Source organism: Rhinatrema bivittatum, chromosome 8 (assembly GCF_901001135.1).
Source record: "Rhinatrema bivittatum chromosome 8, aRhiBiv1.1, whole genome shotgun sequence".
In the NCBI taxonomy this organism is placed as follows: Eukaryota; Metazoa; Chordata; class Amphibia; order Gymnophiona; family Rhinatrematidae; genus Rhinatrema; species Rhinatrema bivittatum.
Window position 1 is genome coordinate 42,262,775 of NC_042622.1, and position 22,049 is coordinate 42,284,823.

Genomic DNA, 22,049 nt, shown 5'->3' on the forward strand with positions numbered 1-22,049 from the left:
TGTTACAAAATTATACTGTGTATAATATATATGTAATTGAATCTAGAGCAGGCAGGATGGAAGAGCATGCACTTGTTCGCTTTCCATAATCCTGCAAGGGTCTCAGCCTTGTGGTCATGGGTTTAGCTGAGCTGCAATTTCTGAACAATGAGCAAGGCATGAGCCTAGCCTGAGCTACAAACCCAAGCAAAGCAAACCCCTCCCACTGAGGAAAAAATGACATTGACTGTGCAGCAAATTTGGGTCCTCCAAGAGAACCTGAACCCCAGCAGTTGATTGAGATGATGTTGGGTCCCCTAGGAGGACGTGGACCCGGCGGCTGATCAGGAGGTGATTTTTAATCTACAGCCAGGAAGGTGTGGAAAACATGAGAAAGGCTCTAGTGAAGCTCGAGGAATGGCCCAGGGTCTGGAAGCTAAGATTTAATGCTCAAGCAGATGGGGACAGACTTAAAGATCTAAACATGTATACCCTAGAACACGAGACCCCAAACGATGGCCTGAGGGCCAGATGCAGCCTCCCAGCAGAAGGAATTTGATTTGGCCCTCCGCAGCACCAGCAGAAGGTTCATTCCAATGCTACTGCCAGCTCAGATACCTGAAGTTGGAAATGGAAGGGTCAGAGCAGTATGGGTGGGGTATGCCGGTGCAAGGCCACCATTGATTAGCTGTATTATGCACTGCTGGTGTTTGTGCTGATTGGGCCATGTGGCTCTACCTGCACAAAGACAGGAGAGAAGTTGCAGCACAGCCATAAGGAGTTTTCAGCTGCTGTGGAGGGCTGTGCAGAGCTGGGAGACGAAGGCATTTGTGGTACTGAGCTGCGGGTTTCTGCAGGGCTGCAAGGGAAAGCCAGGTAAGAATGACGGTTCTGATAGTTCCCACCTGTTAGGAGCTGTGGGGCAAGGGGCATGGACATCATCTCCTAAGGAGGCAAGCTTTGGAGGCACAGAGTGCAGAAATCCGCATTATTATAAGCCTGATACCAAGCCTGAATATCTCTTTCTGGATTAGGGTCTCTAGAAAAGGGTGTTTTGCATGTTGCAAGAGAGGGGGAAAGGCAGAAGGGGTGGGGGAAATGGATGAGAAAGGGAAAGGAAGTAAAGAGGGCGCAAGAATGCTTGGGAGATGTGACTGAGAGAGAGTGCACCACACATACACACAACAGCCCATCCTGCCATCCATCCATCCACCCTCCTCTACTGTCCTAGGAGGGCAGATACTGAGAAAGTAGGGGAGCAAGGGGCAAGGCTGCCAACTTTGGAGAAATCTAGAAGTATTATTATTAACTCTATCTACCTCACCCCTACGAAACCAGTTATTGGATATTTATGAGTGCAAAATAAAGGTTGGTTACAAACCTGTCTTTTGTCCTCTGGTGCCTTCAGGAACAGGGCATTAATCAGGGCAATGGCGTAGGTTTGAATCTCCTGGTTCGAGCTGCAGGGAGCAGGAGAAAGCAGGAGTTAAAGACCATGAGGTTGACAGTTAGAGGGGTTTGTTTGGGTAACTCAAAAGTTATCTGGACAAACCCTGAGGTTTTTACATTCCTGTCCTCTAACCAGATAAATGTTACCTGGGTAAGTCATTACCGAGCTAAAATTTATCTGGATAAGGGGTGCGCTGTTCCAGGGCAGGCCGAAGTTATCTGGATAACTTAGCCAGATAAGTCAGATATTCAAAGTTTTCCTAGTAAGCTCTCTGAAAAAATTCAGGGGTGCCAAGAGGCAGTCCTAAAGGAATCCAAATAAACTTAGCCAGCTAATTTTAGGTTTGTCCAGGTACTGAATGCCTCAGCTGTGCACATTTATCTGGGAAACTTACTTCGACAAACTGGCTAAATATCGGCCTCCATATCTTTTGCTATGAATTACAGGCAATGAGAATTACTAACAAAACAGCACAATAGGTAGGCACAGAGATACAAACTGAGTGGACCAGGTGTCCCTTGTCTGATATCTTCTATGTGAGTGCTTAAAGAAATGGAGAAATTACTTACCTGATCATTTCGTTTTCCTTAGTGTAGACAGATGGACTCAGCATCCCGTGTCGCCCAATCCCTAGATCATGGCATCTATAATCTTGCTGGGATTCAGCGCTTTTGTTTGGTTGAATACAGTTACAATTATCTGTTCTTAATCAAGTTTTAATCAAGTTCTAATCAAGTTGTAATCAGATTTCAAGCAAGTTTTTCAATAGTATGTCCACAATGGCTTATGAAGAAAATACTGAAGGGCTGAGGTCACTGCAGGGGTGTATCTAAGGTGAAATCAGCTCTGAAACCTGACTCCATTTCCATCTGCTAGCAGGGGAGCATATAACCCATTAGTCCTGAGTAATTTCTCCATTTCCTAGCGTGTAGCCAGATGGACTCAGGACCAATGAGATGTTCAAAAGCTGCTCCCGAATGGGGTGGGAAGCTGCCTGCGGTCCAGTTAGCACCACCCTTGCAAAGGCTGTGACCTCTCGGGCCTGAACATCCAGATGAAAGAACCTGGAAAAGGTGTGCAAGGAAGACCACATTGTTGCTCGGCAGATATCGATGGGAGACAGTAGCTTATCTTCCATCCACGATACTGCCTGGGCCCTAGTGGAATGAGCTGTAACCTGAAAGGATAATGGCTTCCCTGCCTCTGCATAAGCTCCTATGACCACCTCCTTGATCCAGCGAGCTGTGGTAGCTCACGAAGCTGGTTCACCTTGTCTCCTTCCACCGTGAAGAACAAGCAGTCCATCTTGTGCACCGGTTCTGAGGGTTCCAGATTCCGCACTAAAAGTCTACTGACATTTAAGTGGTGGAGGAGGCAGTAGTCTTCCATGTCCTTGTGTCTATCTAGAGATGGTAAGGAAACGGATCGATTCAAATTAAACACCAAGACTACCTTGGGCAAGAAGGATGGAACGGTGCAAAGCAGTAATGCTCCTGGAGTCATCCGGAAGAAGGGTTCCCAACACGACAATGCCTGTAATTCAGAGATGCAACAAGCCGAGCATATCGCCACCAAGAACACAGTCTTCAGCATTAACAGGTGCAGGGACAGACTGCGCAGCAGCCGAAAGGAAGGCCCTGCTAAAAAGTCCAATACTAGATTAAGATTCCACAGAGGAACCGGCCACCGTAAGAATGGTCGAAGATGTATAACCCCTTTTAGGATACAGGCCAAGTCCAGATGCTCCGACAGGCGGGTTCCATTCACCTCATCTCTGAAACAGGAGAGAGCCGCTACCTGGACCTTCAAGGAATTAAGAGACAACCCTTTATTCAGGCCATCCTCTAAAGATTCCAGAACTAGAGGGATTTTGGCTAACCGAAGGGCAACCGCGCGTTCCTCGCACCAGGCCTCAAATATTCTCCAGATCCGCACATACGCTAAGAATGTCGAGAACTTCCGCATGTGGAGCAAGGTGGAAATTACTGCTGTCGAATATCCATGCTTCATCAGGCAAGCCCTCTCAAGGACCAGACTGTAAGACAAAACAGAGTTGGACCTCGTGAAGGATCGGACCTTGTTGGAGCAGGTCCCTGTGTGGAGGAAGGCATAAGGGGGGTCTCCACCAGAAGCCTCCGCATGTCTGCATACCACGGGCATCTGGGCCAATCTGGAGCCACTAGAAGGACTAGTCCCCTGTGGTGCTCAATCTTCCGAAAGACCTTGCCCAGCAGGGGCCATGGACTATAACTGGAGACCGCCAGTGTACTCAACCGGAAAACGTCAACACCCAGCAGGGTGGATGTCCTAGGTAAATGAAAACATGGCTTACCCTTGAATTATTTGAAAGACCATGCTTAACGGCAGCCAAGGGTGGGATGCTGAGTCCATCTGTCTACACTAAGGAAAACGAAATTATCAGGTAAGTAATTTCTCCATTTCCTAGCGTGTAGCAGATGGACTCAGGACCAATGGGATGTATAAAAGCTACTCCCGAACTGGGTGGGAGGCTGCCTGAGACCCACTTAGTATTGCCCTTGCAAATGCCGTGTCCTCCCGAGCCTGAATGTCCAGGCGGTAGAATCTGGAGAAAGTATGGATGGAGGACCATGTAGCCGCCTTGCAGATCTCGGCAGGTGACAGCATTCTAGTTTCTGCCCAGGATACTGCCTGAGCTCTGGTAGAATGGGCCTTGACCTGTAGAGGTGGTGGCTTGCCCGCTTCTACGTAGGCCGCCTTGATGACTTCCTTGATCCAGCAGCCGATGGTTGCCAGCGAGGCTGCTTCCCCTTGTCTCTTTCTGCTGTGAAGGACGAAAAGGTGGTCCGTTCTTTGTATGGGTTCCGACATTTCCAGGTATCTGGATAGGAGTCTGCCGATGTTGAAGTGGCGTAGACTACGGGCTTCTTCTGAATTCTTCAAGCCATCCGTCGTTGGTAGCGAGATGGTCTGGTTGAGATGGAAGTGTGAGACCACTTTGGGGAGGAAGAAGGGAACCATGCGTAGTTGGATGGACCCCGGGGTGAGCCTGAGGAATGGCTCAGTAGTTCTGAGATGCGGCGGGCTGAACACACTGCCAGCAAGAACACTGTCTTTAAGGTTAACAGGCGGAGGGATAGGCCTCAGAGGGGTCTGAAGGCTGTTCCCGCTAGGAAGTCCAAAACGAGATTGAGATTCCACAGAGATACCAGCCTCTTTAGTGGTGGGCGAATGTGTTTGACTCCTTTCAGGAAGCGTGACACGTCCGGGTGAGAAGCTATGCTGTCGCCCTCGCTCTTGGAGCCGTAGCATGACAATGCGACAACCTGTACCTTGATGGAGTTGAGGGACAGACCCTTCTGTAGTCCATTCTGTAAGAATTCCAGGATCACAGGAACTTTAAATGAGAGTGGCTTGATGTTGTGGTCTTCGCACCAGGTTTCAAATACTCTCCAGATCCTTATGTACGTTAACGATGTGGAGAACTTTCGTGCTCGGAGGAGAGTGTCGATTACCGCCCCCGAGTATCCGCTCTTTCTCAGGCGGGCCCTCTCAATGGCAAGACCGTAAGAGAGAATTGAGCTGGGTCCTCGTGGAGGATCAGACCTTGTTGTAGCAGGTCCCTGTGTGGGGGCAGGGGTAGAGGGTTCCCTGCCAGCAGTCTTCTCATGTCTGCGTACCAGGGTCTTCTTGGCCAATCTGGAGCCACCAGAAGAACTAGTCCCTTGTGTAGTTGTATCTTGTGAATGAGGGCGCCCAATAGGGGCCACGGCGGGAGGCATATAGTAGAGTCCCCGGTGGCCAGGTCTGTACCAGGGCATCGATCCCTTGGGACTGCGGTTTCCGCCTGCGGCTGAAGTATCTGGGTACTTGGGCGTTGGATCTCTTTGCCAGAAGGTCCATGTCCGGTGTCCCCCACCGATTCACTATCAACTGGAAGGCTGCGGACGACAGCCTCCATTCTCCTGGGTCTACACTTTCCCTGCTGAGGAAGTCTACAGTGATGTTGTCTTTCCCAGCGATGTGGATGGCGGAGATCTCCTGGAGGTTTGCTTCCGCCCACGCCATAAGAACATAAGAAAATGCCATACTGAGTCAGACCAAGGGTCCATCAAGCCCAGCATCCTGTTTCCAACAGTGGCCAATCCAGGCCATAAGAACTTGGCAAGTACCCAAAAACTAAGTCTATTCCATGTCACCATTGCTAATGGCAGTGGCTATTCTCTAAGTGAACTTAATAGCAGGTAATGGACTTCTCCTCCAAGAACTTATCCAATCCTTTTTTAAACACAGCTATACTAACTGAACTAACTACATCCTCTGGCAACAAATTCCAGAGTTTAATTGTGCGTTAAGTAAAAAAGAACTTTCTCCGATTAGTTTTAAATGTGCCCCATGCTAACTTCATGGAGTGCCCCCTAGTCTTTCTATTATCCGAAAGAGTAAATAACCGATTCACATCTACCCGTTCTAGACCTCTCATAATTTTAAACATCTCTATCATATCCCCCCTCAGCTGTCTCTTCTCCAAGCTGAAAAGTCCTAACCTCTTTAGTCTTTCCTCATAGGGGAGCTGTTCCATTCCCCTTATCATTTTGGTAGCCCTTCTCTGTACCTTCTCCATCGCAATTATATCTTTTTTGAGATGCGGCAACCAGAATTGTACACAGTATTCAAGGTGCGGTCTCACCATGGAGCGATACAGAGGCATTATGACATTTTCCGTTTTATTCACCATTCCCTTTCTAATACTTCCCAAAATTCTGTTTGCTTTTTTGACTGCCGCAGCACACTGAACCGACGATTTCAATGCGTTATCCACTATGACACCTAGATCTCTTTCTTGGGTTGTAGCACCTAATATGGAACCCAACATTGTGTAATTATAGCATGGGTTATTTTTCCCTATATGCATCACCTTGCACTTATCCACATTAAATTTCATCTGCCATTTGGATGCCCAATTTTCCAGTCTCACAAGGTCTTCCTGCAATTTATCACAATCTGCTTGTGATTTAACTACTCTGAACAATTTTGTGTCATCTGCAAATTTGATTATCTCACTCGTCGTATTTCTTTCCAAATCATTTATAAATATATTGAACAGTAAAGGTCCCAATACAGATCCCTGAGGCACTCCACTGTTCACTCCCTTCCACTGAGAAAATTGTCCATTTAATCCTACTCTCTGTTTCCTGTCTTTTAGCCAGTTTGCAATCCACGAAAGGACATCGCCACCTATCCCATGACTTTTTACTTTTCCTAGAAGCCTCTCATGAGGAACTTTGTCAAACGCCTACAGCCCTCACAGTCGCTGGAATACCTAGGAGTCTGATTCAACACCAGAGAGGACAAGGTCAGCCTGACCCCCACAAGGAGATCAAAATTGTGGAACCGGCTGCAAACCTTGCTGAATGATCCTGGCAGGGGGACTCCACGAACTTGTCCGGAGGGGTTCGTAGAAAATCCAGGTAGTACCCCTCCCGAATGATGGCTAGGACCCACTTGTCCGAAGTTATCTTGACCCATCTGCGGTAGAATAGGGCTAGTTTGCCCCCTATGGCTTCTTCCCTTGGATGGGTTGGCTGAATCTCATTGTGGGGTGCGGCTGGGCCTGAACCCGAGCTGGTTCCCCTCTTGTTGTGCTTGGTCCGAAAGGACTGGTTCCTGCCCGTAGGGTGGGAGGCTTGATAGTTGCTCCTGTAAGGATTGAAGCGCTGTGAACTTCTGCCCCTGGAGGACCTGGGGAAGAGTTACTTGTTTCTCTTCGTCTTATCCTCCGGTAGGCGCAGCAATGGGGACTTGCCCCATTTGTCGGCCAGTTTCTCTAGTTTGCTGCCGAACAGGAGGGATCCTTTGAAGGGCATCTTTGTGAGGCGCGTTTTGGAAGATGCGTCGGCCGACCAGCTTCGGAGCCTGAGTTACCTCCTGGCTGCCACCGCAGAGGACACTCCTCTGGCCGCGGTGTGCACTAGGTCAGAGGCAGCGTCCGCGAGGAATGATACTGCTGGTTCCATGTCTTCTCCCGGGGTGTCGTTCCTGGTTTGTGCTAAGCAGGCCGCAATTTGTAGAGACATAGCGGCTACGTCAAATGACTGTTTGAGGATGGATTCCAGCCGCCGGTCATGTGCATCCTTGAGCGCAGCTCCTCCCTCCACTGGGATGGTAGTGCGCTTGGAGACCGTGCAGACCATGCAAGAAGATCTTTGGTTGCCGGGTCCAGGGGGTACAGGGCTACCAAAGCTCGTCCCCCCTTGAAAGTGGACTCCGGAGCATTCCATTCCAGGTCAATCAGCTGCTGCTGTGCTGCTTGTAACAGAGGGAAATAGCGAGAAGTCTGTCGAAGCCCCTCCAGCAGGGGGTTCGGTTTAGGTTCCCCCGAAGTACCTGGGCCCGGGATAGCGAGCTCCGTCAGGCATTGGTTGACCAGGTCCGGGAGCTCGTCCTTTGTGAAGAAGCGTCTCATGGTTCAGTGAGGCTCTATCCCCGGAGGGAGCTCCCCCTCTTCCAGGGGTTCGGCTTCCTCCTCAGAGGTGTCCGAGTCCCCATAGGTAGGGCTTCTGGGTAGTGGAAGCCTGTGCCTAGGTCTTGAAGGGCCTGGGGCATGAGGGTCCTCCTGTGGAGCATGTGGCTGGTCAGCCTGAGGTTCAGTTTGCATTTGAACAAAGGCGTGAATCCCCTTGAAGAACTCCACCCATGAGATCGACGCTGGGTCAAAGCCGAGGGGCGCTGGTTCCTTGGGGGTCCCCGTCTGTGGGGAGATCCCCCTGGCTAGGTCCGGGGTACCCCCTGAGGAGCCAGAACTCAGCCCTGGGTGGGACTGGCCCTGGGCTGGGTCTCCCAGGGCCTCTTCGCACTGCATGCACAGGGCGTCGGCCTCCTCGCTTTGTGCTGCTCTGATGTGGCATGCTGTGTTGCGGTCCCGGTCGCTAGGCTAGCGACCGGGTCCTTACCTTTCTGCTGCCTCTCCCGGTCTCGCCGCGTTCCGTTGCTCCTGGGGCCTGCAGGGCCGCATGGCAGCGTCTCTCTCCACGTGGAGACGCTGCCGAGGGACGACTCAGACTCCTCCCACTGCCAGGCAACGCGCGCGCGCGAGCAGGGGGCTCTTAAAGGTCCAGCACCCGGAAGTGCTGAACCGCCCCATTCCTGACGTCAGACGCTGGCCGGCTATTTAAACCAGCGTCTGACTTCCTTGCTTTGCCTTTGCAACGAGGTCACTCTACTGTGTGCTTAGTTGCTTCCCAGCGTTGCTTTCAGCCTTGGTTCCTGCTTGTTCCAGCCGTGCCTTGCTTCCAGCCCTGGTTCCTGCTTGTTCCAGCCGTGCCTTGCTTCCAGCTCCGGTTCCAGCTTGTTCCAGCCGTGCCTTGCTTCCAGCCCTGGTTCCTGCTTGATCCAGCCGTGCCTTGCTTCCAGCTCCGGTTCCAGCTTGTCCCAGCCGTGCCTTGCTTCCAGGTCAGGTTCTGTTTGGTCCTGCTGTGCCTTGGCTCCAGCTCTGGGCTCTACTTGCTGTCTACATATCCTGACTCCAGCTCCGGTTCCTGATTCTCCTTGTCTTCAGCCAGCCACGAACCTTGGTCTTCTTCACGATTCTCCTTTGTCTTCAGCCAGCCACGAACCTTGGTCTTCTTCACGATTCTCCTTTGTCTTCAGCCAGCCACGAACCTTGGTCTTCTTCACGATTCTCCTTTGTCTTCTGCCAGCCTCGAACCTTGGTCTTCTTCACGATTCTCCTTTGTCTTCAGCCAGCCACAGACCTTGGACTCATTCACGATTCTCCTAAGTCCCAGCGACTCGGACCCCTACGGGCTCCTCCTGGGGGGGCTTGGGTTTCCAGGGTGAAGACGCCATCAGTCCACTCCAGCTGAGTGCCGCCTCCCGGCTTATTAACTCCTGTGGACGCTGTCCACCTCAGCCGGCCCAAGGGTCCACTATTGACTTTACTCATAACATAACATGCTGGGCAGAGGCCTTGAGCTTTTGTCCCTGTTTCTGGAGGTGCCATGGCTGTTGGCGCGTAAACGCTTGTGCGCTCCGGTGCACTTAAGATGAGCGTGTAGTTGTGCGTGCAGCTGTGCGTTCAGCCGTAGATATGCGCCCGGCTCTGTGCGCGCAACTTTATGCGCGCAAGGTTTTATGTGCGTGTAAGTTTATGCGCACAAGTGCTCTGTTTGCCTAGCTCGAATTGTGCGCTCTCGAACGGCGAACGGTGCGGCGAATAGGGCCAAGATGGCGACGGCGAGCACGCGGGCAATATGGAGACCCCCTCGGAGGGTCTCCATGTGGATACACCCTCGGAAATAGCCGGAGCCTGGCCCTGCTAAGGCGGATCAACCCGGTGGCACTGGTCCCGGCCGGTGACCTGTGCTCCTCTTCGATCCTCGGAGACCGGATTCAAGCAGAAGATTTCTACCTTACCTTGTCTTCGGCGCTTCCCGGTTTCGTCCCGGGCGGTCTCCGGCTGCGGGGGGAGAGGGCAAATACCTTCACCGCCGCGCTCGAGGGTGCACCCGCTGCCTCTCAGCTGTGCCCGAGATCAGGGGCTAAGTCCTCGCCGCGATTCGGCCGCCGCTGAGAGACCACGGAAATCACCTCGGGAATCTCAACTGGGGGAGGGACCCGAGGGTATCACCGCAGGAGAGCGGGGCTTATCTTCAGGTAGGTTTCTTCTTTAAATTTGGGTTTTCTTCTTTGAATTTGGTTCTAACGCTGTGAGAGCGTGCAGATAGTCCCTAACTGCTATGGAGATGGAAAATACTGAAGAGCTGCACTTCCTGCAGGGGTATATGTACTAGGGGCTGACGTCAGATTGAAATCTGATCCGTCTTCAACTGCTAACAGGAGTACACTACACACATTGGTCCTGAGTCCATCTGCTACACGCTAGGAAAGCCTTTTTAAGCATTTCTTCCTGTAATACTACCTATCAGTTTCTTTACCTAGAGTTTGTATACAGCCTCTCACAGATATTCTCTGGTAGTGTGACACTTTTGCTCACCTATAGGCCCACTTCTATCTATGACCGGAACATGTCTTATGCTTTGCAACACTGTTATAACTTGTCCCACATTATTTCTGCACAACACAGTGTGAGTCCTTCTGCTGATTCTTGGTTTTCCTCTATTTTCCTGATTTCCTTCACTTTGCTGGTTATGTGCATTGCTTATATCCCTGTTTGCCATTCTAATGAAAATTATCCTGGGTTGTGGTTTACAATAGCAGTACTCCTTTTAGAGATATGAGAAAAATAATACTTTCATACTAATCTCTCTGTTTTTCCTATCTTTACACTTGTTACACCACTATTATGTAACTACTTGACTCTGAAAGATAACATATGTGGTCTTGCTATTATAAGTTAGGTCCTTTTTATAATGCATGTATCCTTACAGCTCAATTATAAAGCTAATGGATATCTAGTGAAACTTAGTCATACTGCTATTATTTGTCACTTAGAGAATGCGTGTCTGTCTAAGTCTCATTTACTTTAGGGGGGTATCTAGAGAGATCACAATGCACACAAAAGGTTAGTTGTTAACCTACACATTCAGCCCATTTGCCATACTCACTTCATACAGTTCTGTCCTCCCCTCTGGTGCTTGGATGTGCCATTCTTGCCATTTGTAAGTGGCACAAGAGGGAAATGATGAGTGTGCCTGAACAGAAAACCAACATGGAGAACGGTAACTGCTCCAGCATCCTCTGCTCAAAGTGACTTGCTGAGCATGACTTGCAGAATTCCCAGGATTCCCAGGCAGTCAAGCTGGCTCCATAAGGTGAGGCCTATTCATAAGTTCAAACAAAGCAGAAACCAACGGCGGGACCTTCAGGCTATACGGACACTACAGAGGCACTCTTTTTCAAGGGTTTCTATAAAAACAGCCACAGATGTGGTAATTACCCTGACCAGCAAGATTTTAACAGAACAAAAGACTACCTAAAGAGTGATGGTAAATGGGCCCCACCTTGGAGAAATACTCAGGGTTAGCTAGGGATGATCTTATCATGCTGTTGACATGACAACCTATGTAAATGATTCTTTGGGCAATCACGCAATGCTAGAATCTTCTACAATATTGTATGTTATCTATAAAAGAAGGATCACTTCCTGTATATGATGAGATGCTGGTAGTCCATGTGTCAGAGACATGACATCAGCATCTCTCCAGAATACTTAAATTGTTAAATAAAAAATTATGCTTTCTACCAAAATCTAAGTGTTTTTGTATCCCTGGACATAAGAATCAATAAAAAATCGCGTGGCGCTTAACATCTCCTAGGCCTATCTTCCGGCAACTTGTGGACTTTATTCTCTCCCAGAGACTTTATCAGGTCCTCCAACTGTTGGCTGAAGAGTAGCTTTCCCTTGAAAGGCAAGGAACTCAGCTGAGCCTTTGAAGAGACATCCGCAGACCAATTCCTAAGCCAGAGGAGCTGCGGGCTGAGACGGCGGACACCATGGTTCTTCCCAATGTACGAAGGAAATCATACAGAGCATCCGCATTGTAAGCCACAGCTGCTTCCAAACGACCTGCCTGAACTGCGTCTGCCTCCGAAAGGGATGCCACAGATTGCAATTGTTGCAACCAATGCAGGCTCGCATGCAGAGCAAAACTGCTGCACATTGCCACACTTACTCCCAGAGCCGAGATCTCAAAGATCTTCTTCAGCTGTACCTCCAATTTTCGGTCCTGTAAATATTTCAGGGTCGTCGCTCCTGTAACCAGAATGGTGGTCTTCTTCAATACCGCGGAGACTGCTGCATCCACTTTGGGCACCCTGAGCAGATCCAGAGCATCCTTTGGTAGTGGGTACAACTTATCCATAGCTCAGCTGACCTTCAATCCCAGATCCGGGGTGTCCCACTCCCGGAACAAGAGGTCCATCACTGACATATGGAAGGGGAAGGAGCGAGCCGGACCCCTGAGACCAAGCATCACGGGATCCACAGCACCCATTCGAGAATCCTCCTGAGGAACCTCAATTCCCAACTCTTCCAGAATCGCCGGTATGAGAGGGCCTAATTCCTCTTTGTGGAACAAACGTACCACACGACCAGCACAGAAGCACCCCCTTGCTTGGGAGGCTGAGGCTGACCATCCTGGCCTGCATCCGCCCCCTGAGGATCCTGTGGGGGAGAGTCTCCGCCATCAGACAGATCCGACGAAGAAGAATCCTGCGGACCAGCCACGGACCTCAGAGGGAGCTTGGACTTCGTGGGTACGCTTACGAGAAGAGGGGACCTCTGGGACCTTGTTCCTCCGGCGCCTGGCCACTCTCCGAGCCTTAAAGATCTTGTGAAAAAATTTCACCAAGTCCGAGGAGAACAAGGAAGAAGACCCATCTGAGGCACTTCCAGGGTCATCCCCCGAAGAACCTGCATGATCCTTTTGCGACTTGCCCCCTCCCCCCCCCAGAGGCCCCCGGTCGGGGCGAAAGAGGAGGTGGGGAATTCCTTGCCCCCATAGCAGCCATCTCTGCATCTCTAAATGTCTTTAAAATGGCGTCTGTGCCTGCACTCAGCAGGAACGGGTCCGATGGCTGGCGCTGCATCTCAAGCCTCCCAGGCTCTCTAAGCCATGAAGAACTGCTTCTGCCACGGGAATTCCCTTTAGCCGACCTCCCAGAAGTCCCTTCCCCTCCCGAGACACAGTCAGCACAAATGCCGGCCTGACAGAAGCGTGTGCGCGCGCTGCCACACGCGGGGCAGGCCACACCACGAGGCATAATCCGCGGGCTAAATTTATCCCTGAACAGCTGAGGTAAGTCGCGTGCCAAAAATAGACTGGGAGGCAGCGGCCTTCGCGCAATCCGAAGCGTGTCAGCAAGACAGGCAGGGAGGAACTGGAGAGAATGCTGGGCCGGCTGGCAGGAAAAAACAACTTTTACCTTTTTTTTTTTTTTTTTGCTTTTAAGGCTCTGTAGGCCTGCCTGCCGAGGGTGAGTGAGCCGGGCCCCCTGGTATCACCCTCAGGCTCTAGCAGTCACCTGGTCTTCAACCCCCTGCTCTTTTGCCTCTAATACCGGGGGGGGGGGGGGGGGATGATCCCACCAGGACCTGCCAATCCCCTGGGAGGCCTGAAGGAACCTGTTGCACTTTCTTCTTGTTGTCCTTTTTTTTTTGAAAACCAAAATTGCTTTAAATTAAGGATCCAACCTGATCTCCCAATCCTAAATAATTCAACCAAGTAAGTAGACCAGACTCAAGGGATTGCACCTCCACCATCTGCTGGAGACAGAGAAATACTGACAGACTCTAGGTGGCACCTCAGGGGTGTTATGTTACGGGACCGCTGGGACAGTGATCCCAACTTGAGGGGAATGTATGCCCTTGGGCCTCGGCACAACCCCAGACGAATCCAAGACAGCACCGAGGGTTGCCGAGGCGTGTCCCAGCATGGGCAAAGACAAAGTCTGACCCTCTGCAAGACCTGCATGCTTCTGGAAGCCAACAACATTATATTGGTTATTGAACAGTCCTCCGACCGTTCCCAGCCCTTTCGGACCTGCCGCTAGGTATCAGCAAGAAGCAGCAGGCCGGACTGAGGATGAGAGCAGACGGAGGCCTGTGACACAGGAGAGTCGAGACGAGACGAGAAGACTCTGGATGTGGACCAGGAACTTGGAAGACTCTAGACGAGACAAGGAACTTGGAAGAGTCTGGATGAGACGAGAAGCTTGGAAGGTTTGGACATTGGCACTGCCTCTCAGGGCGCCCTACACAGTCCACCCGCAGACTGGTCGCGGACTACCCTGTCCCACTGCATGCCCTACACAACCTGAAGAGACTGGTCACGGACCACGCGGAGAGTGGGACAAGCGCAGGAAGGGAATCCAGCTGAGACAAAACTCCAATGATGAGGTTAGGTGTCATCTGGAGAACCACAGGAGCTGGAGGGTCAAGAGGACTCGGAAGCACAAGAAGGGATTCCAGCTGGGACGAGACACCAATGACGAGGCAAGGTGTCATCTGGAGAACCACAGGAACTGAAGGATCTGGAGGACTCGAAAGAGACGAAGGAGGAGCAAAACCTCAGAACATCAGGAAGCCTGGAACATCAGGAAGTGAAACATCAGAAAGCCTGGAACATCAGGAAGTGGACATCAGGAAGAGAAACTTCAGGAAGCCTGGACTAAGAACCTCAAGACATGAAGACATTGAACATCAGGAAGCAACGAAGACTCAGGAAGCATGACGAGACATGGAGCTCCAACGAAGAACGAAGACCTGACGGAGCGCTGGAAGACGAGACTTCCAGGAGCAAGTAACTCCAATGTAAGGCAAGGCAGAAGTATTGGAGAAGCCCTTTTATAGGGCTGAGACAAGAAACAGTCATCAGGTGGGGCCCAGGGCATATCCAGTCGTGGGCCCCTTTAAATCTTGTGAAGAGACGCAGCCCACGCCTTAGGAACAGGAAGCAGGAAGTTGTGCAGGACCATGGCCAGCGGCCATGCTGCTGCCAATGCCGAAGAGCAGGGCTGGGCCGAGGAACAGGCCCAGCGCTGTCAGCAGCTCCCAATCCGCAGAGGACAGACTGAGGAGCGGCTCCAGCCGCAAGGAAGACCGGGAACTGCGGCCTCCAGGCTGTGGGACAGGCAGAGAGAAGCTGCCCATGAGGTCAGAATCACAACAAGGGGTATAGGAAGGAATCTGTTAAACTTCTCTGTCTCCATCTGCTGGAGGGTAGGCAAAACCCAGGAGTCTGGACTGATCCGGGTATGTTCAGGGAACTGGAGTAGATGCAGCTGAATTTCCCTCTCCCGAGGTAGACCCAGTTCCGGGATTATTCAGATCCGGGCTGCTACCGGATAAGATCGTGGCTGACCCATCTTCTGAATGGAAAGAGCTGAGCTTGGAAAAGTTCTGGAAGTCCACCTCTCCCTAGGCCTCCTCACAGTGCTAACACAGGAAAGGCTCCAGGTCAGACCGTGTAGCCCCAATATGGCAGGCAGCACAAAGAGAGTGTTGCTTATGCTTCTTTGCTGCCAGGGCCATAATAAACGGTAGCTGTGCGCTCAGCTGGCTAGAGCCTGAAATTGAGTGCACACAGATCCTGTACCTGTGCGCGTAAGTAGAAGCACACATGTACAAACCTATGCACACAAGTATGCGCGCAGGTATGCACACACGTATGCGTGCACATATGTGTGATGTTAGGCATACAACACGTGCACAGAGCTGGCACACAACGTGTGTACTGACAGCTATGGAGAGCAATAGAGATGCACAAAACCATGCACAAGAGCGCCGCCGCAGCCTGCCAAGTGGTGTGTCCATCGAGCTTGAAGCGGGCCGTAGCCCATCGGGGGGTGCCTCGCAACCCGCTGGGAAGCCCCCTTCTCTTAGCCCAACAGGATCAGGAACGTTGTCGGTACAGCACACCGAGCAAGGAGACCTGAGGAAGACTTACCGAAGCCCCTCCACATCTCTGAACTGGAAGGAATCTTCTTCTCTCTTTACTTACCTGGGCTCTGAGTACAGAGACAGTCTCTGGCTGCAGGGGAGAGGGCTTTGGCCGTTACCACCATGCTCGGCTTCCTGCACCCACTGCCCTTCAGCTGCTTCAGTAGCAAAGTCCACACCAGGAACCGGCTACCGGACCAAGGCACACCTCTGAGGGATCTCGGAAATCACCTCAGGAATTCTCGACTGGGGAGGGACCTTTAGGTATCACCCCAGGAGAGCAGGGCTCAATCTTTCTCCAATTTAAAGGTACATTTTTTTCTAACGAGTACTGCAATCCTGCTATACCACCAGTGCTGGTGTAGGAAAAGCACGTCCACATCTGCTAGGAGACAGTGAGATACTGAAGGGCTGAGGTCACTGCAGGTATATATCTAATGTGACATCATCTTTAAAAGCTGACTCCATCTCCATCTGTTAGTGGGGGAGAATATGACCTATTGGTCCTGAGTCCATCTGGCTACACGCTAGGAAAAAGGAGATTTCAAATGTTTTTGTTCTAGGGGAGTGGTAGACAGACTCCGGATCACAGGCCAGGAAACAGAAAATCATGAATTTTTGTTTACTACTTTTACCCACAGACTTTACACTAATTTTAAAAGAGAAAGTACATGCATAGGGAAACTACCCACACGCATTTTAACATTTGCTAACGTGCACATGTAGTTTTTCTGAGAAAAATAATGTGCTTATTTTTGAAAATGCCAAGGTCTGCGCAGAATTCCAAATCCTGCCCACAAAAACGCTCCTTCACACTGCAAGTAAAAATAGATGCACAGAGGTCCTACACATGTACTTTTACTTGCAAATAGGGCGTTCAATTTTATAAAAGGCCATTTTAGCACGTAAAGCATGGTTTTACCCCAGAAATAGTTTTTAAAAATTACACTCTAAAAGGCCATATGAAAAAGAAATGAAGATACGTTAAGGAAAAAAAATCGAGACCTGGGTCTTGTTCTAGGGTATCTACTCACACTTGGAGGTGAGAAATGAGCTGTCCCACTGTGATCTCTTCCGCTATCTTCTGGTACAAAGCCTGGCTGTTGAGCACCATGCTCTCCAAAATCGCCAGAGATCGCTGCAGAATGGACACATCCACCGTGGGCTGGCTCACGTACCCTGCAATCTGAGCCCAAAATCAAAACAGCATGATGGCCTGAATTTGGATTTACATGGCTAGAGGAGCTATAGGCTCATATCCCAGCATCCCCATACTGAAACCTGTAAAGTGATGCAGATTAGGCAGAGCCCTGAAAAGAAGCCGGGCTGGAGAACAGAAGGGTAATGGGTATGCGCATTATAAAATGACTTTGACAAATCTTTTCAACATATCATCATCTCTGGTCAGGAAATGAACTTGATGGGTCTTTCTCATCCGATATTCCTCTGTAATAAAGCTGTCAGGGGGCCTCACATCCTTGACAGGGGTGGCATGAAAAACAGAGCAAGACACAATTGACGCAAAAAGTGATGAAAATAAAAACCTAAAAGATGTTGTGAAGTCAGCCAGAAGAAGGAGGTGGCAGAGAAACAGCTCAGTCTGAGGGAGGAAGGAGGACAGAAAGAGAAAGCACAAGGCACCAGAGGATGAGAAAGTATGCATGGAATATGAAGACAAAGAGAAAAAATGGAAGATTAAACAGCATATAATGGCGTATTCATTTATCCAAAGACTAGTATATTTACTGCTAGTAAAATGTGGTTTTGAGGAGAATTAAACTGCAAGCTCTTGATTAGACTGTAAGCTCTACTGAGCAGGGACTGCCTATGTTTTGTACAGTGCTGTGTACATCAAGTAGAGCTATACAAGTGATAAGTAGTAGTAGTAGTAAAAATACTCAGAAGTTCAAACTAAACAGGCAGATTGCAACAAAGCTGCAGCTGCGACAGTTCTGTGTGGAAGATCTGAGTTCTCAATACTAAGAAAATCAATTATAAACAGGAAATGGGAAAAGTAGGACAACGGTGCAAATACACAGAAAGAGTGTCAGGAGTAGAATGAATGCTCAGCTGCAGTCAGAGGGGCACTTGTAGCCTTGAGCTTAACATCACATGTCATAGATGCTAATTAGTGCCTGTTTCTTGTATTTTGTGGTCTAAATGAAAAGGCAGTTCTGTTCTTATTAGAATAGCTGTGCTTTCCTCGCTATAGATGGTGGATCCAGGAAGGAAGGCTACATTAAGGAGAGGGGAGAAAGGCAACAGAGAAGAGGAGGAAAGAGGCAGGTAAGACAGAGAAAAGAAAGGGCACAAGTGAAGGATAATTTGGAAGATCAGGCGTTGATTGTCTCGACATATGGAGACTGCTGCCAAGTTCCGGTAAAGAGCTACAGAAATAGTTATATTAACAAGTGAGAAAAACATCTGCCCTGCATGGAAATTTAACTGGAACACAATCAGATCTATCTTTCGTCTCCCTCTCAGTCCCGGACTCTGGAAGATCAGTATTCAGAGTCTGTACAGAGATGGTTAGGGTTGAATGCAGACAACACTAGTCTATGTATCTGCTGCTCGGATACACAGACTAGTCCCTCTTTTGCGCTGACAGCAAGCTGGCTGACTTCCATCGACTGATCAGTCTGGGAAAGGAGGAAGATGGTGGTCTTTTATTCCGCTCCTCGCCCTCTTTCCTTGTGTGAAATCTCCAGAACAACATTTTCTAAACACACCCCACCCCCACTCTGGCCACCCCAAACAGTCAGGAAGGAAGCCAAAAGCAGTCAGTGCCCCAGGTCCTCTACTGCCTTTGCCTCCAAAACACTGGCTTAGTGACACAGAAGGCTGGGATCCACAACTTTCCCACATGATGCGATGCTCACTTCAGCAACTCCAAATCACAGAGCGCTGAGGAATGGAGGAAATGAAACGTGCTGGGGGGGGGGGGGGGGGGCAGGCGGGCCTAACGCTCCCAGGGGTACATAACAGGAAATGAACTAGGATCCTGAAACGTTAGAGTGCGCCAGGGTGCAAGGCAAGGAGCAGTCTAGAGAGTAGCTTACTGCCAGTGGTTTACAAACAACCAAACAGAGAGCACCAGCACCAACCCTCCACATGGGAAGTAGGCTCTTAAAATAAGGGTTTTTTTATTGCCGGTACAGGCACCTTTTTTTCCCTCTCCATCAGCCACTGGGAAATGACAGGAAGGGAAGAGAAGGATTAGGGAGCAGAACAGCTCACCTCTGCTACTCTGTCTGCTCCGGTCTCACCCCTCCCCTCCTGATCTCTGCAGTCTGCTGCCTGGGAGGGATGGGGCTGGATGGAGCAGGAAGCAGAGGGTTTTTCTCTGCAGGGCACTGGCCAGTAGAATTAGGGCACCAGCCTTGTATGCCATGACCAGGAAGAACACAGAACCTGTTTACAATTACAGGGTACAGAATTGTTATCATTGCTATTAGCACTATTACGTATTTTCTTTCTGCTTTTACTTTCTTTATATATTACTCTGGCAACACACATAGAAATTTTGTCATGATAATAAAGTTTCCTAAATCTAAATCTGAGAAAAGCACCAATGGTGCCTCTCTCTTTCAACTTCCTTCCCTCATTGGGAACAGCACCAGTGGGGGAAGGCAGAGGAGGCACCAGCAGATGAAGGTATTGCTCTTTTATGCCTCCTGCTGGTGGGAGGGAGAATGGGAAGGTGGGGAGAGCAATCATATCATGACTGCACCCTGCAGCCAACTGTAGGGAGTAGTGCTGCCTTTGAGGGTGGGAGCCAGGCTTTGAGCAGTTCCCTCTGCCTCCCACCCTCCAAGGATGGCCCTGGATCTGAGTACCGGCACCTTTCTTTCTAGAAAAAAAAACATGGCTTAAAATAAGGGTAAAAACAAGGCACCTCTAGAATCCTCCCCACCAATCATTCACAGTCCCTCTCCCCAGACAGAAAAGGAGAACCAAGTTTTACAGAGGAAGAAAATGAAGGGAATGACCTAATCAAATGTTGACTGCTGGTGGGTTTGTCCAATAGTCTTGCAGTACAGGATGCCCCAAAGAAGGAAGTTTGATTGCACCATTTATTCTAGCATCTTCTTAGCATTAGTAGTTGCAATGTTCCTAGCCAGGGCCAACAGAATTTAAAGCCAATGTATCTATGGCAGTGTGTCTCAACCCAGACCTGGGGCACTGCTTCCATTGTATGCAAATCTATCTCATTCATATTCATTGTGGACATCCTGAAAACCTGACTAGCTAGGTGTGCCCCCAGGACTGAGTTGAGAAACACTGATGTATGGGATCAAATTTTGGTTTTGGTAGTATGAAATGTATATTCTGACCAATGAATTTCATGTGGAGGAGTAGTCTACTGGTTAGAGCAATGGGCTGGAAGCCAGGGTTCAGATCCCATTGATTTTCCTTGTGACCGTGAGCAAGTTACTTTACCCTCAGTCTACCTCAGGGCCTGATTTACTAAGGTTTTTTTTTGCTATTCTATGGGAAAAAAGGTTAGTAAATCAGACCCTTAGATTGTAAGTCTGAATACAGCGAAATACCTACAGCAACTTGAATGCAACTTGCCTTGAGCTACCACTACTAGGGAAAACATGTGAACTAAAAAATAAGTAAATAAGCTCCCCTGAGAAAGATTTTATGTAGGAGCAAGCATGATACATTTTTTTAAATAAATAACTCTGTCCCATGTCTCTCCTGCCAGTCTAAGGTAATTTTGCAGAAGAAGGGAGTGCAGACACTTTACAAAAAGATTTATTTACAACCTTTTTGGCAATACTTAAGCACTCTTGGGACTTGTTTCCTTTGTTTTCAAGAATTCGGAGAGATGCATTATTCAAAGGAGGCAGAAGATCAGCATGCACAAGTTTCGCTATCATCCACTCAAGGCAATACAATGAAAACTGACCTGCTTAATAAAGATGATGGAGACCATATCCCAGGAGACAATTCCATGGTCCATCAACTCAAGGAAGGCTGTTAAAGTGAAGGCCAGCATCTCACTGTAGCTGAGAAAAATGAAACACTCTGAAGCTTAAGTGCTTGGTGATTTACTGTACAGCACACAAACACACAGAAGAAAAATGAAGTAGTGCAACTCATCCAGGGTAGAGATGCACCATCTTTATCAGTCTAGTCTGTATTGGGTTACAATATTGTATGCAGAATGCTGACAGAGGGCGACCCAGAAAAAGTGAAGAGCAAAAGAAAGCGTGCATTGCTTTGGACATACTAGATATGAGCAAGTAAAGACTGAAATTTGCCTTGTCCGAGGCTTAACTGAATAAAGGACACACAAAACAATTCCAGGTTTGATCGTAAGCTCAAGGTCTGTTTTCTTCTTCACTTATAAATGGGAATAAATGCTCCAAAATCAAACACCTTCCCTTTGGAGCTCAAGTCACGTTTCCTGTGACTTTCTCTTTCCCCTGGAGATCTCAATCCTGGGATCCTGACTTCTCCCATAACCTATTTATTTATTTATTTATTTTTTAAAGCATTTCTGGCCCGCCCCCCTCCAAAATTCAGGGTGGGTTACTTGAAAACATACAGAATTAAAATCAATAAGACAAAAGCCTAGCCAATTAAGCAATTTAACACTGGCTGTGACCGACTAACAAGATGTAAGTGCCATAATGGTATAAAGTTAAGGCTCTGGGAACTGAGCAGTAGATTCATAATCATGAAAGTTTGTTTTAACAGAAAGGTTATTAAAGCTTTTTTTACCTCATCTGTGCTGTTCAGTACCCTGGTATCAAATGGCAGCAAGGTTCCACATGGTGGGGTCAACAAATGAGAATGCCCTACTTACACAAAAGGTTGTGGGTTAGCTGGGCTGGTACCAGCAGGCTACAGCTCCTCAGAAACCAACCAGCAGGTGCCAGCAGGTTGGTGGTGATCGTCCAACAAAGCCATGAGGCCCCAAAAGACTGGATTTTCAGGGCAAAGGTCTCACTAGCTTTGGCAGCTGTTTAGATTACTACATAACTTAATGGTAAAACAAGGTGATGGGGGGTGGCTGTTGGATTAAGTATAACAATTTGTATGCTCCTCTACCTGGGATGGTAGAGAACCAAAGAGGAAGACAATAAAAATGGACTTGGACAAGGAATGACATTCTACAAGCACTAAAACCTCTATAGCTAACAGCTGGAATACAGCCTTAGCAATGTGGACAAGAATTACTGGGCAGACTGGATAGGTCGATTGGTCTTTTCCTGCCATCATCTACTA

General features: G+C 49.1%; 1 protein-coding gene and 1 long non-coding RNA gene across 5 annotated transcripts in view; one reads left to right on the forward strand and one right to left on the reverse strand.

The window, feature by feature from the left end:
- The window catches only part of ELMO2 (engulfment and cell motility 2), a 145,347-nt gene that overhangs the window by 37,444 nt on the left and 85,854 nt on the right, over positions 1 to 22,049 (reverse strand). For 3 of the 4 annotated variants that reach the window (XM_029611681.1, XM_029611680.1, XM_029611683.1), the window contains 3 exons: positions 20,725 to 20,824; positions 16,844 to 16,995; positions 1,361 to 1,439 (listed from right to left, as the gene is read on the reverse strand). In XM_029611681.1, coding sequence (XP_029467541.1) covers positions 1,361 to 1,439; positions 16,844 to 16,995; positions 20,725 to 20,824 — 331 coding nt within the window. The remainder of the gene's footprint in view (positions 1 to 1,360; positions 1,440 to 16,843; positions 16,996 to 20,724; positions 20,825 to 22,049) is intronic. The other variant, XM_029611682.1, reaches the window with a different exon arrangement.
- Positions 13,113 to 20,769, forward strand: LOC115096688. Its single transcript, XR_003858127.1, has 3 exons — positions 13,113 to 13,167; positions 18,022 to 18,095; positions 20,633 to 20,769. It is a non-coding gene; the product is annotated as an uncharacterized LOC115096688 (long non-coding RNA).